The 15,004-nt window shown below is 37.8% G+C and overlaps 1 protein-coding gene across 2 annotated transcripts in view; it reads right to left on the bottom strand.

Moving 5' to 3' along the window:
• The window catches only part of TNPO1 (transportin 1), a 97,967-nt gene extending 90,071 nt beyond the window's left edge, over positions 1-7,896 (bottom strand). The window contains exon 1 of one of the 2 annotated variants that reach the window (XM_010378907.2): positions 7,732-7,896. In XM_010378907.2, coding sequence (XP_010377209.1) covers positions 7,732-7,746 — 15 coding nt within the window. In that variant the 5' untranslated portion in view covers positions 7,747-7,896. The remainder of the gene's footprint in view (positions 1-7,731) is intronic. The other variant, XM_030927054.1, reaches the window with a different exon arrangement.
• Between the last annotated feature and the right edge of the window lie 7,108 nt (positions 7,897-15,004).

The raw sequence follows: 15,004 nt of genomic DNA, 5'->3' as shown, positions 1-15,004 counted from the left end.
GGGAGAAATGATAGCATATTTGTTTGCTGATAGAAATGATTCAATAAAGAGAACAAAATTGATGATGTGGAAGGAGAGAACGTGAAGCCAAGTCCTTGAGCAGATGAGAGAGAATGGGGCCTAGTACAAAGGTAGACAAGAATATGAACAGTTAATCTAAGGTAATGGGCCGGAAGACAGTCATGTACTGAGCAGATGCTGCATAGACCATTTCATAAATAGAGTGCCAGAGGTACGTGGAGTGGTTGCAGTCTATGGAAGTTCTGATTACTTCAATTTTCTTAGAAAAATGGGAAGCAAGGTCATGAGCTGAAGGTGAGGATGGGAAAAGAGATATGGAAGGTTTGGGGAAAATAAGATATGAAATAGTCATTTAGAAGAGTGGGAGAGTAAGCAGACTAGGAAATACAGTACAACCATCGGGCAGCATTACGGACCCACTTGAGGTTTGTGGTCATGTGTGGTTGTATGGTTTTTTTCTGGCCATGCCCAGCTACATAGGGGCAAGTGCAAAAAAAAAAAAAAAAAAAAAAAAAAAACCCAGAGAGTTTGTTTTAACTAAGGCTCTGGTTTTGCCAAACAAGCAAAGAGCAAGGAAGGGGATCCAAAGAAGTAATTAAACTGATCAACCATGAAATTTAGATGAGTAAATTCCATGGAAAAGGGAGTAAAAACATCAAAAGGGTAAGGGGCGGGGGAATAGTAATAGGATCAATGGATTGGAGATTCCACTGGGGTCAGAAGATGGTTAGGGCTGAGGCACTAGGAATGAGCTGCAAAAATAGGAAGAAGGGGTAACAGAGCAGAACACATGAAATGGCAACTATGGAAGGATTGCAGTTATTGACAATATAGGAGGGTATCACTGTGGAATGAGTGGCTGACATAGCGTAGATGGGAAGAACACTGGAACAGGGGTCTAGGAAATGACAGGCCAGAGTTTGGGCGGATCAGTTATGTATACTCTTATCAATTTCAATATAAAGACTGGAGAGTGGGACAGCGAGCCTTTATGACATAATTCAAAACTGAAGATTGTAGGGAGAAAGGAGGAAGCATAGTCTGAAAGAAGCAAGGAGACTCGTGACAGATATCTTCCCTACCTCTAGAAACAGTGGTAAGGAAAGTTATGGAGCAAACAAACAAAAACAGCCACAACTGCACAGTGGAAGAGAGTCCGGTTTCCATTAGAGCAAGAAAGTGAAAACAACATCTAAGAATAGGTTCAGACTGGATTTTGCAGATGATAGACAGTTAATTTCACAAGGCACAGTAGAAGGGTATGAAGAGTTGAGAAAGGGTTTAAGAAAAAGTGTAGACCCCACTCCAGCCTGGGCAAGAGAGCTAGACTCTGTCTCCAAAAAAAAAAAAAAAACAAAAACAAAAAACGTGTAGACCCAGTCTGAGCGCGGTGGCTCACACCTGTAATCCCAGCACTTTGGGAGGTCGAGGTGGGTGGACTGCCTGAAGTCAGGAGTTGGAGACCTGCCTGGCCAACACAGTGAAACCTCGTCTCTACTAAAATAAAAAAAATCAGCTGGGCATGGCAGCGTGCGCCTGTAGTCCCAGTTATTAGGCAGGCTGAGGCAGGAGAATTGCTTGAACACAGGAGGCAGAGGTTGCAGTGAGCCGAAATCACGCCAGTGCACTCCAGCTTGGGCGACAGAGCGAGACTCCATCTCCAAAAAAAGTGTAGACCTTTTTATGAATGGAGTGCCAGAGATAAAATGTGAACAGGAAGTCTGGAGGTTCTGTGGTTACTGACAAAGACTAATCCTAGCACACATGACTCCTGATACACCCATGTGTTTCACTAAGAAATGGAAACTGCTGGGTCAAAGATGTTTTTACTTTAAAACAGCTGTACTGATATATTCAATGTTATTCCTTTAACCTTCTCAATACATACTAACAAAACTTTTTTCTCTTTTGCTGGTATAATGAGCAGAAAAAAAAAAGTCACTGCTTTACTTTGCATTTGTCTACTAGTGAGGTAAATCATCATTCCACGTTTACCCGCTACCCGTATTTCCTCTTCTGTGGAACCTGCCCACTTAAAAAACTGAGTTGTTTTCCCTTTTAAACTGATGTAGAGTGCTTTAAAAATCTATTTTATTCTCTTCTTAATGATTCACACAAATCAATCTTCTAGATTCATTTCATACCTTTCAACAGCTCATAATAGGGTGATACAAGGCTCAGTAGGTGCTCTCTCTTCCAAATCCCTCTGTACTATATATTAGAGTTTGTCTAATTAAGGCCTTAGTAAAATCTGGCCATACCACTGGTTTCGTAACTGTTTTTGCATTACAGTGGTAGAGATGGTATGGCCCACAAAGCAGAAATTATTTGCTATCTGGCCCTTTACAGAAAGCTTGTGGGCCCGCTATATACCTTTCAGGGCCCGTTCGCTTAAGATTTCCAAGAACCCAGCGGATCTTTATCTTTACTGACACACTCACTGAAATGCTGTTCCTAGTTCCCAAAATGCTCCAGACATTCCCCCTAATCTACTCAACGAATCTATTACTGGCCTTTCTGGTGTTTTTACAGATTTATATCACGAAATCTGTAAATACACTTATTGAACTTGTTTATTTACACATCTCTTTCTCCACTAGTATGTAAATCTCTCGACAAGAGATAATGCCAGCACTAATAAATGGCACACAAAGTCCTTCATGGTTTGCTAGCTCTCTCACCATTTCCTAGTTCTGCTATGCTCCAGTCAAAATATATATTTAATTTCAATAAATATTTTTCAAAAACATAATTTCTAATGGTAGCACAATAATCAAGAGTTCTGTACTTTCATATTCATTTCTTTAAAATTTTGGTGGATACCACCTATTCCTAATAATTTATTTGCATTTATTTAGCATATTCATGATTTGCTGAAATACTTCTCTTCCTTAATTCCTTTCTTAGTAAAAACAAAAGTGGTGGAATCTTATCCTTCCTAGGATTAACTTTTTCATCTGTGGTAGGAACATATGCATCTAGGATAAAGGGGCTCCACTAACTACCTTGTAGGTAGTTCTATTTTCCTTATGTGAAACACATATTATTTTTTTTATTTCCCCAGTAGAACCTCCATTTACTTTACCAGGAGTTTTACTAAATGCATATTTCAATTCAAGCACTTACGAGCCTTTTCATTCCTCTTACTCCCCAGATTTAATCAAATTTGAGATTTCTTTGCTTTTCTCTCACTTACTTGTTTTGAGATCATTAAGAGTTACACCCACAGATATTTGGTGCATTCACTTTAGAACCCAGCTTTATATAGTTGTTGCCAATTATATCTCACCCAGGTAAAGATTTTTCTCTAAAATGTATGTGGAAAGTTAAGCCCTGTCTTGTTTAACTTTGCAACTTACCCATTCATTATTCCCAACTCAGTTTATCTTAAAAATGTGGTCTGTGATCTATAGTTAGTTATAGCATAAAATTCCGAGTATGTATATGATATAAAAGTATACAAACAAAACAGCATGATGGGCTTTGCAGCCAAGCAGATCTAGATTCAGATTCAGGCTCGAACGCTCTGAGCCCTTGGACAAAGTACTTACCTATTTACACTTTGTTTTCTCATCAGTAAAATAGAAGTAACTCCCATGTATAACACAGAGCCAAGATAATAAATGAGAACAATGCACATGAAAGTGACAATGTATATTAAATGCCTATAAATAATGTCCAGCACAAGTAAAACGTTAATCCACTCTCTATTCTTCTAATCCCCAAGCAACAGGAACAATAAATACTGTGTAGTCTCAATTTATTGTATTAATAAGTTCATTATTAAATTCCCTTAAGTAAAAGCAATTTGGCAGTATGGACCATGAGCTTTGGATGTTTACTTTGACTCAGTATTTTTGCTTTGGGGACTCTATCTTCATAATCTAGAATGCAGAAATTGATTTTTTTTAAGAGGATGTTCATTGCAGTGTTTATTATAACTGCAAAAAATTTAAAACTGTTTAATAATGAGAAATCCACACAAACATGCAAACATTAGATATGGTAACAGAATAATTTAGTAGCATAAGAAAATGCTTATGGTGCTAGGTGAAAAAAGAATACAAAATTACCCACACAGTAAAGTGTCAACTGTGAAAAAAATCCAATAAACTCAGAAAAAAACATTGGAAGGAAATGCACCAAAGGGTTTACAGCAGTTACTACGTAGTACTGATATTTGTAATTTTTATTTTATGGTTTTCTATAGTTTTCTGAAATAATTAACAATGATAATGACATTGATGATAACAGCAGTTATTACTTATAAAAAAGTTAATACATGACAGGCCCAGTTTTTTTTTTTTTTTTTTGAGGTGGAGTTTCACTCTTGTTGCCCAGGCTGGAGTGCAATGGCATGATCTCGGCTTACCGCAACCTCCGCCTCCCAGGTTCAAGCAATTCTCCTGCCTCAGCCTTCCTAGTAGCTGGGATTACAGGCATGTGCCACCAGGCCCAGCTAATTTTGTATTTTTAGTAGAGATGGGGTTTCTCCATGTTGGTCAGGCTGGTCTTGAACTCCCAACCTCAGGTGATCCACCCGCCTCGGCCTCCCAAAGTGCTGGGATTATAGGCGTGAGCCACTACGCCCGGCCTGACAGGCCCAGTTTTAAGAGCTTACTGTATTAACTCATTTAGTCCTCATAACATAAGATGAAAAAGTGAGATTAAATAACTTGCCCAAGGTCACACAGATAATTACAGAAGGTGCCAAAATCTGAATCCCAATAGTGTAGCTCTAAAGCGCCTGTTCTCTACACTACACTGAAAAGTTTTGCTTTGTTTTAAAAATTTAACCGTTAAAAAGGCATATATCAATCCCAACTTTATGGTCTCACAGTTATCAGCTTCTTTGTCAGTACTGAGTTGTAATATTTGCTCTGTCATGGAGTGTCTTTTTGGATTAAGATGTAGCCACTATTCCTATATGTATTCTATCTACTCCAGAAAATTCCAAGACAAATCCACCTCCCTATTTCCCATTTCAATATCTCATTTGACCATTGAGACTCTAGAACTCTAATATTCTTATTATAGCAACTGACAGTACTTCAAAGGACCCTTCAAAGCAACCCAATCACACTTGCTTTTGAAAACCTCCCAACTAACATCCACGCATATAATTACAAATCAGTTGCCACTTGCTGTAGTTTGCATATGGTGTGTCTGTCTCTATCAAAATTCATGTTGAAATCTGATCATGATCTCGTGGACATGATTTAGTTCCCCCAGGGTGAGTTGTTAGAAAGCCAGGCCCTCCCCTCAGATTTCCCTTTCTTTGCCTGGGGAGCTTCCCCTTTGACCTTCTCTAGCATGATATGATGCAGCACAACAAGCTGACCAGATGGCGGCGCCTTGCTTCTTATACTTCCCAGCCTGCAGAACCGTGAGCCAAATAATAAACCTCTTCTCTTTATAAAGGACCCAGTCTCAGGTACAGCAACACAATACGGATTAAGGCACCACTCTTGCAAACATCTGTCTTCCATTGTGAAGTTCATTCCTCGTACAATTCAGAAGACTCCTTCACCTGCCAACACTCAACAGATTTACCATGGCAATGGCTGAATAGGGCCAACTAAGAAAAATCCTCAACCTCCAGGGGAATTTCACTGTTTCTGATCCTTCTCTTTGAGGATGATGGCATTGTTCTCCATTGTTTTTGAAAACCTCATCAGTTTCTTTGATTCTCTCAGCTTTCTCACCCTTTTGCTGGTAAACCAAACTGTTTTGAGGAGGGAGGATATCTTTTTGGCACCAATATGTATTCAAATATCAATCTCAGGAAAAAAATCACAATTTATACCCTGGCCAATAAAAAGAACTCCCCCACTTACTGCTGTGCTCCTCTCTGCAGTTTATATTTGATAAATTTATTTCATTACACATGTCACTTGGTTTGACTTCCTTTATAACCAGGTTTCTTTTCTTAAAAAAACATTTGCAGAATCCAACATGGTTAAAAGTCAAGAAATTCTTCTAAATATAGATGTTTACATTTCAATGTAGGAGCTCATTTACAACATTTAGAAAAACTGAGTTCATGGAATGGCTTCAAAATTATAAATATGGTCATAAAAACAATGAATACAATAACAAGTATTGATATTGGAAAAGCTTACAACTAGAATCATATATTTTTACAAAAAATCTTATTCTGTTCACATTATATAATGGTAATAAAGCCACTCAGAGTTGAGGTAGAAGTGCAAACAAGATTTTTATAGATATTTCAGTGGGAGGAATTTAATAATTCCTGACTAGGACAAAGATGCAGCCACATCAAGACTAATCCAGGGTGGCGGCCCCTTTTAGGAAAAAGAAAACAACACTAGTACTTCATTAGGCTCACGTTAAATTGCATGAAGTAAAAATCGTACTGCCAAACTAGTATAAATTTATGCATTGCATAGCTAGAGACTGAAAAAGAAATCTGCACCTTCAAACTATTATTTCCCTTTTGTGGTTGCTAATTTTCATCCTGGTACAGCCTTCTCTAGAACAACTAGGGTGCCAAGTAAGGTAAAAGTGGAAAACAGATCCTTTCCCAAAAAACGGGACTTTCCCCTTTTCCACTAAATATAGCTTCTTCACCACTCTAATATGAAAGCTTTGATATAACAGGGAAACTTAAAATCCTGCAGGAACTTTTGTTATTCTAAAAGTGAGTACGTCAGGACAGCCATTTTACAACCTTCATTTCCAAACACCGATTACACCACACATCTTGCAATTTTAAAAGTATCTTTTCTTTAGGGTAAAAAAAGTACCATTTACGCATTCATCATTTAAGTCATTACTGTTACAAAGGACAGTTATTAAGCTTCTTAATACAGCTGTCAAAATCAATTTGTAGATGGCCTCCAATTTCAATTTTCTACATTTACATCTACTGATAGACCAACCTGATTAGCGATTAAGATAACAGACTTAAACTGTAAGCCATCCTTGCAAAATCCAGTTGATTTTTAAAATCAGTAAGCAACACGCGATCATTTTTAAAGAAAGCCATTCCGAAAATAGCTTGATTGTGGTGGCCGGTCTGCTCCTCAGCAGCTGTTCCCTGTTGCTTGTATGCATGGGAGTTCAGGTAGAAGTGCAAAACCCACAAGCCCACGCAAAACCCGTACAGTCACAAACATTATGTAAACATGTCGTGAGGCCAAGCCCCAAGGAGAAAGAACCGCCGGGAGAAAGAGATCGGCAAGCTGCATGCGAGGACGATGGGCGCTGTGTGCGGACGCGGGAGACCCGGGCAGAGGGGCCCAGGGCGGGACAAAGACTGGCCCATCTCGGGCAGCGCCGGGCAGCGCCCAGAACCAGTGGGAGGCTGCCGTCCCGGGGCAGCCGACTGCAGCACTCAAGGGCCTCAAACGCCACAGCTTAACAGGCGAGGCAAACGCTTCCCTGGGTATCAGATCATTCCCTTCCTGCCCCTCGTAACGGGCTCCCACCGCCCCTAACGGGCTCCTCCGACACCTGAGGAGTCGCCGTCGCCTGCCCCCTACCCGGGTCCCACAGGGCGCCTGGGCCGGCAGCTGTTGGGGTTAGAACCGCGCCGCCGCTGCCTCCCGGCTTCAAACGGCCGGGCGGGCACCGAGAGAGCGAGCGAGCCCAGCGTCTCTCCCGTAGGCGCGTCAGGCAGCTCGGAGCTCCCAGCCTCTACTGCCGCCCCTCCAGTTCGGGGCCACGCACCCTCACGCCACCTACCCGGTCCCACACCATCCCAGAGGCCTCGGGCGCTCAGGCCTTCGGCCGAAGCGGCACTGCCTCCTGTCCGGGGCCTGAAATGGCTGCGGAACAAAGAGAATCTGGGCTCCACCGAGCGCCGGTCCGATTGGCCGGGGGGCGGAGCCCGCCGCGGGAACGTTCGGCGGCGGTCGCCTTGGCAACGGCGGCGGGGCTGGGAAAACTGCGGCCTCGGTCGGCTGGGCCTGTGGGCCTGCGTCCGGCAACGCGCGGCAGTGCTTTCCAAGCGGGCTCTGTAGCTTCAGACCTCACCGGCCTGGCGCGGGGCTCACAAGTGCTCGCACTTCCTGCGGCCTGCGCGCTGACCGGAGCCCCTGGGTCTCGCACGCAGCAGCTGCAGACGCTGCCCGGCGCGGTGGGGCTGTGAGCAAAATGGCCCGCCAGTGTGGTTGCCCAGACTGTGCTGGGCTCTCCTAGGAGGATGGCCCTGCCCCAGCCTAACTTCTGTACCCCAGCATAACCTCGAAAGTAACAGCCGTGCCCTGGGAGCCTGTTCAACACTGAACATATCCCACAATAACACAGTTCCAGCGTCCCTGGTAAAAAGCAGAAATGGCTTCGGTAGGTAGATGCGGGTGGATGGCTTCCTGCTTAGTACAAGATAGGCTTTTGACGTGTGTTGTGTCTGGCGTATAAACTACTATGTAATTAAAATTCAGTGATTTATAAAATTTTTACGTCTCCAGGTGTGCAATCCTATAAAACTGTAGTTTCTTGCTCTTAGAAATAACAAGTCCTTCTCTCCCTAACCTGCCATCATGAGAAATTAAAATGTCCTCTATTTTCTGTACGGCAAATGATTCAAAATGGGAGTGGTGGACGTTTTTATACCCAATTGCAACAACGGTAATGAGATAAATATCAGTTCCCTTCCCTCAGATTATTCTTATATGTAACATTTACTGTATAAAAATACTTAAAATTTGCATAGCTAGCTGATTCTTATTTTCTAAGGTGGTGATTCCGATGATAATATTCCTCACATGATCAATGTGAGTAGAAATACCAGCAGTTCCGACTATCTTACTGGAAGTGCTGTATATATTTTGAAAATACGTAACAGTTGTTGCCTTCCTGTCATAGTTTAGGTAAAATTGCAGTACATAATACTAGAAAATGTCTGTAAATTTTTACTAAGATAATTTATTTGTTCATCTAAACATGTTAACAATTTTCGTTTGAACTACAGTCATTTTGCAGAAACAACTAGTTTATTTAACTTAAAATTTGAGACTAAAAGTATCAATTTTTAATTATTGGGAAATTGAACTTAGCAAGGAAAATATTATAGATAACTAAAATACTCATGATTTCAACATGTTCTAATGTTAATTTGATAGTAATTGGATACAGTAGTGTATATCAAAAAAAGCCCCCCCCCCAAATAGGAGTAGATTACTAAGAACAAAAATGTAATATAAACTTTCCTAAATGGTAGTTTATCTGCAGGAAAATATACCCAGAAAAAGTGTATTTATCCAAATAACAAATGGCTTATTTCTGCATTTGAAAAGTTACATCGTGGACTAGGATCTGTACAAATCAGAGGATGTGTAGTATTTGCATTATTCTTTGCTAAAGGAAAAAACACAAACATTTCTAAAATCTAAAGGATTAGCAAATAATGACAGATGTAAATACTGCTGACTAAGCAATTAGTAGGAGTTCCTCTGATTAATAGTTTAGAAATAATTGAAATGAAGAAAAAGTAACAATATTTACCCTAAGAGGATTTACTGGCCAAAATATTTTGAAAGAAAAAAATGTTGATTATCAGATGTAGTAAAATTGAGATTAAGCAAATTAAATATGTATTCTTTTGTAAAAATTAAAGTGAATGAAAATATTAATATAAAATAGTTCTATGTTGAATAGAGATTCTTACACATGTAGCCTTTTTGTCTCTTCTAGGTCAAATTAAAAATACATGTTTTAAAGAGTAAATCTTATCATTAACAAGGATTTATTAACATGGCTTATTTTATTTTTCTTTGCACAGTTTGCACATATAATAGCAGCTATCCAGTAGTATTTTCTCTTTATACCTAAATATGTGGTAAAACTTTGAAGAATTAGTGATAATTTTTAAATGACAAAAATGAAGTTAAAAATTATAAACTTTGTTTTTACCTTTAAGACATATTATAGATACCTTATATTTTAAATTTCTGTATTAATTTTATTTTCTCAGGTGAAAAATTTACCAAGATAAAAATAAAAACATGTTAGAAGTTACAAAATAGCATCTGAGGAAGAAGACATGCCAATAAGCTTTCACCTAGGAATGACAAGATGCTTATGTTGTCAGGTGTAGCATTGTCAAAACAAGTGTGGAGCTTGCAGGCAGAGGACCTATATGCAGACGCTGGCTTTACCACTTACGAATGCTTTTGGTTCAGTCTTTCTGAGCTTCACTTTCTTTTGTCTGAAATGAGATTAAGTAAGATAAGTTACATAAAGAACTCATGAGCAGAGTGCAGGGTAGGTTGTTAGAGGGCAATGAATGAAAGTATTACTAGACATTAATATAAATCAAAGATGTTTGAGAAGGAGGAATGATTATTGAAAAAGTACGTCTGGAAGTTCAAAAATTGTTAAATAAATATCTTTAATAGGCAATTGTTGGTAAGTATATAGAAACCTGGTAAGATAAGTAATCTTTTAAATGCAGCCAAGCTTCTAAAATAGAATAAGCCTGGGCGCAGTGGTTCACGCCTGTAATCCCAACACTTTGGGAGGCCGAGGTGGGCAGATTACCTGAGGTCAGGAGTTTGAGACCAGCCTGGCCAACATGGTGAAACCTCATCTCTACTAAAAATACAAAAATTAGCTGGATGTGGTGGTGAGTTTCTGTAATCCTAGCTACTCAGGAGGCTTAGGCAGGAGAATCGCTTGAACCCGGGAGGCAGAGGTTGCAGTAAGCCAAGATCACACCATTCATTTGCACTCCAGCCTGGGTGACAGAGCAAGACTTTGTCTCAAAAATAAATGAAAAAATAAAAATAAATAAATAAAATAGAATAGAATCTTCTAAAATATTGTTTCCATTTATACTTCTGGAAAGACAATTATTTCACATTATGTAGTTTAAAGAATTGCCTTACACTGAAACATCTTCAGGTTGACATTATGAAAAAAAGTTTCAGTAATTATTTAGAAGAATTTAATTCAAATATTGAAGAAGACAACTGTAGTCAATATTCAGAAATGTGTAAATAATCTACAGGCATTTCTCATTTAAAGTAAGCCCAATATATAAAGTTTGAATTCTTAAAATGATAAATTAGGGAGTTATGAATTGGGAAAAATTAACTTCAAAGCTCCTTTAAATATTAACATATCCTAGTGATTATAATATGATTCTGCTTATAAAAAGGTCTATTTAGACTTCCACTTTTGGGAAGATGGAGTAGATGTACTTGTCCCTGTTCCTCCCACTAAGTATAATGAAAAATTCTGAACATTACATATGAAGCAAACATAAAAGTCTCCAAATGGTGGAAAGAAGACAGATCAACTAGAGACCTTGGGACCCAAGGAACAACATGCTGGTTAATTCCCTATGTTTTCTTTTTGCTTTAGATACACCAGACTTGAAACTTTAGACATCAGCAACCTGGAAACACCAATGGCACAGACAATAAAAGCCCCATCAAAACACTGCTCCAGCTGAAGGGCCAGAAAAGGAGTATAGCAGACAGAGAACTTTTTGACAATAAATGCATACTCTAGGCAAAACTATAGACAGAATTGTGACCCCATCCTACTCATGTCAGCAAAGTCCTAGTGGAGCGCATAGACCCCTACCCTCCTCACCAGACTATTAGGTAGTTTAAAGAATTGCCTTACACTGAAACATCTTCAGGTTGGCATTATGGAAAGATATTTAAGTAATTATTTAGAGGTGTCCTAACCCCTCCTTCCCAGGGTGGTGTCGGAGAAGGTCAAATAAAGAACCAGTACTTTCATCATCATAAGTCAGTAATAAGGAGTCTCCCATCTTGGGTATCAGTGGAGGCCAAATGAGGAACTTGGATATCTCCTCCAACTTGGCCTGCTCCCCACACCCACTTCCCCTGCCAGTACCATGTTAGAAAAAGCCAGCTAAAAGAGATTTTAATGAGATTCAAAACCTCATCAATATCCCATATGTCCAGGTTTTATGAAAATCACTCATGATATATATCAAGAACTAGGAAGATCTCAAACTGTATGAAAAAAGACCATTAATAAATGACAAAACCAAGAAGACAAATATGTTAGAATTATCTGACAAAGATATAAAAAAATTATCTGACAAAGATGTTAAAAAATAAAAATGCTTCAGTGAGCAACTACAAAAACACTCGACACAAATGAAAAAAATAGGAAGTCTCATTAGATAAGTAGAAGACATAAAGAAAAACCAAATGGAAATTTTAGAACTGAAAAATACAATAATCAAAATAAAAAACTAAATGAGTTGAATAACAGAACGAAGGAGACAAAGGAATAAATCAAGGAACTTGAAGATAGAAGAACAGAAATTATCCGCTCTAACAAAAGAGAGAAAATAGACCAAAAAGAACAGATTCTCATGGAACTAAGTGACTACAACAAAAGATGTAACATTAATGAAATCAGAGTCCTAGAGGGAGAAAAGAAAGAGGGTGAGGGTAAAAATACTCAAATAAATAATATCTGAAAACTTCAGAAATTTGGTGAAAGACATAAACTTACAGATTCAAGAAGCTGCGTGAATTTTTAACAAAGGAGCCAAAACAGTTAAATGGGAAGAAGGTAGTTATTTTTTAACAAATAGTGCTGAAACAACAGGGTATTCACATGCAAAAGAATAAAGTTGGATGTCTGCTTCACACCGTATACAAAAATTAACTCAAAGTGGATCATAGAACAAAATTTAAGTGCTAAAACTATAAAATTATCAGAAGTAAACATGGAAGTAAAGTTTTGTGACCTGGAGTTAGGAAAAGACTTACATATGACACCAAAAACACAAGCAACAAAAGAAAAAGTAAATAAGTTGGATTTCATCAAAATTTTAAACTTTCATGCTTCAAGTGGCACCATCAAGAAAGAAAATGAAAAGAACACACAGAATGGAAGAAAATATTTGCAAATCACATATACAATAAGAGATTTATATTTAGTATAGATAAAAACTCTTATACCTCAATAATAAAAAACAACCTAATTAAAAATGGAGAAACAAAAAGGTATAGACATTTCTTCAAATAAGATATACAAATGATGAATATGCTTATGAGAAGAAGCTCAACATTAGCTACTAGGGAAATGCAAATCAAAACAAGGAGACACCACTTCACACTCAGAATATCTATAGCATGAAGTACAGGTAACAAGTATTGGGGAGGATATGGAGAAATTGGAACCCCCATACACTGCTGGTGGGAATGTAAAATGCTACAGCTGCTCTGGAAAACAGTGTGGCAGTTCCTCAAACAATTAAATATAGAGTTACTCTATGACTCAGGAATTCTACTCCAAATAAAAGAAAACATATGTCTACACAAAAAGTGGTACAAAAAGCAGGATTATTTGTAATTATTTGTAATGTCCAAAAAGTGGTACAACTCAAATGTTCATCAATTGATTAATGAATAAACAAAATATAGTGTATATATATTATATATATAGTGTATATATATATACACACAATTGACTATTAATTGATACTAAAAAGGAATAAAGTGCTAATACATGCCAGAGTATGACTCAACCTTGAAAGCATTATGCTTTCTTTAAGTAAAAGAAGCCAGTTACAAAAGCCACATGTTACATGATTATGTGAAAGTCTAAAATAAGCAAATATATAGAGACAAAGTATGTCAGTGGTTTCCAAGGGTCAGGAGGGGAAATAGTGATTACTAATAGGTATAGAGTTTCTTTTCTAGGTGATTAAAGTGTTCTAAAATTAGATAGTGGAGGTTACACAATGTTGTGAATCTAAAAACCACTGAATTATAAACTTTAAAAGGGTGAGTTTTATGGTTAAAAATTATATATCAATAAAGCTGTTACTAAAAAAAAAGACAAATGAAACCTAATAGGATAAACTCAAAGAGATTTCATGCCAAGATGTATCATTCAACTTTTGAAAACTAAGAACATAGAAAAAATTGTTAAAAGCAGAGTGCAAGAAATGACACCTTACTTGTAAGGGAAAAGCAATTTGAATGACAGTGGATCTCACATCAGAAACCATGGACTCCATAAGGAAGTGACACAACATCTTTCAAGTGCTGAGAGGAAAAAATTGTCAACCCAAATCTAATATCCAGCAAAAAAAATCCTTTAGGAATGGAAGGAGAAATAATGACGTTCTCAGATGAAGGGAAACTAAGAGATTTTGTCACTAGCAGTTTTTTTCTAAAAGCATGACTACAGAAATTTCTTTAAACAAAAAGGAAATTATGAAAGAAAGAATATTGGAACATTAAGTGCAAAGAAAAAACACACTAAGTAAAAATATGAGTCAATATAATAGGCTTCCCTTCTCCTCCTGAGGGGTTAAAGCAGAAATTTTAACATCTGATTTGGTAGAGAGAACGCTTAGGACAATCATATTATAAAAGGAAAAAGGTAAGGAACTATAAAGGGAAATAAGGTTTCTACACTTCACTTGAACTGGCAAAATTACACCACAAGTCACGAGGATAGGTTTGATATCGATACTGACTTAGTCCACTTATGCTGTTATATCACAATACCTGAGACTGAGTAATTTAGAATAAACTGAAATTTATTTTCTCACAGTTTTGGAAACTGGGAAGTCCTAGATCAAGGCATCGGCATCTGTTGTCTGCTGAAGACCCTCTTGTTGCATGAAGCCTCTTTTATAAGGGCCTTAATAACATTAATGAGGAAGAACTTTCATGACTTAATTCCCTCTTAAAAACTTTACTACCTAATACCATCACATTTGCAATGCCTGAATTTTGGAAGGGACACATTTAAACCATAGCAAATATATGAAAAAATTTAAGTTATAAAAATATGTATAATTTTAATACCTAAAGCAACTAGTAAAAAAAAAACAGATACACTCAAAAACAAAAATTAATATGGAATTCTAAAAAGTAACCCACAGGAAGATAAGGAAAAGAAAACAGAGAAATGAAAAACAGAGAGAATAGACAGAAAGCAAAATATAAAATAACTGATTTAAGCTCTAACATATCTGTAATTACATTCAACATAAATGGAAAAAAGG

This window comes from Rhinopithecus roxellana, chromosome 3, assembly GCF_007565055.1.
Source record: "Rhinopithecus roxellana isolate Shanxi Qingling chromosome 3, ASM756505v1, whole genome shotgun sequence".
Classification (NCBI taxonomy): domain Eukaryota; kingdom Metazoa; phylum Chordata; class Mammalia; order Primates; family Cercopithecidae; genus Rhinopithecus; species Rhinopithecus roxellana.
Note: the sequence above shows the minus strand (reverse complement) of the source record. Positions and strands in the feature narration are given on the sequence as shown.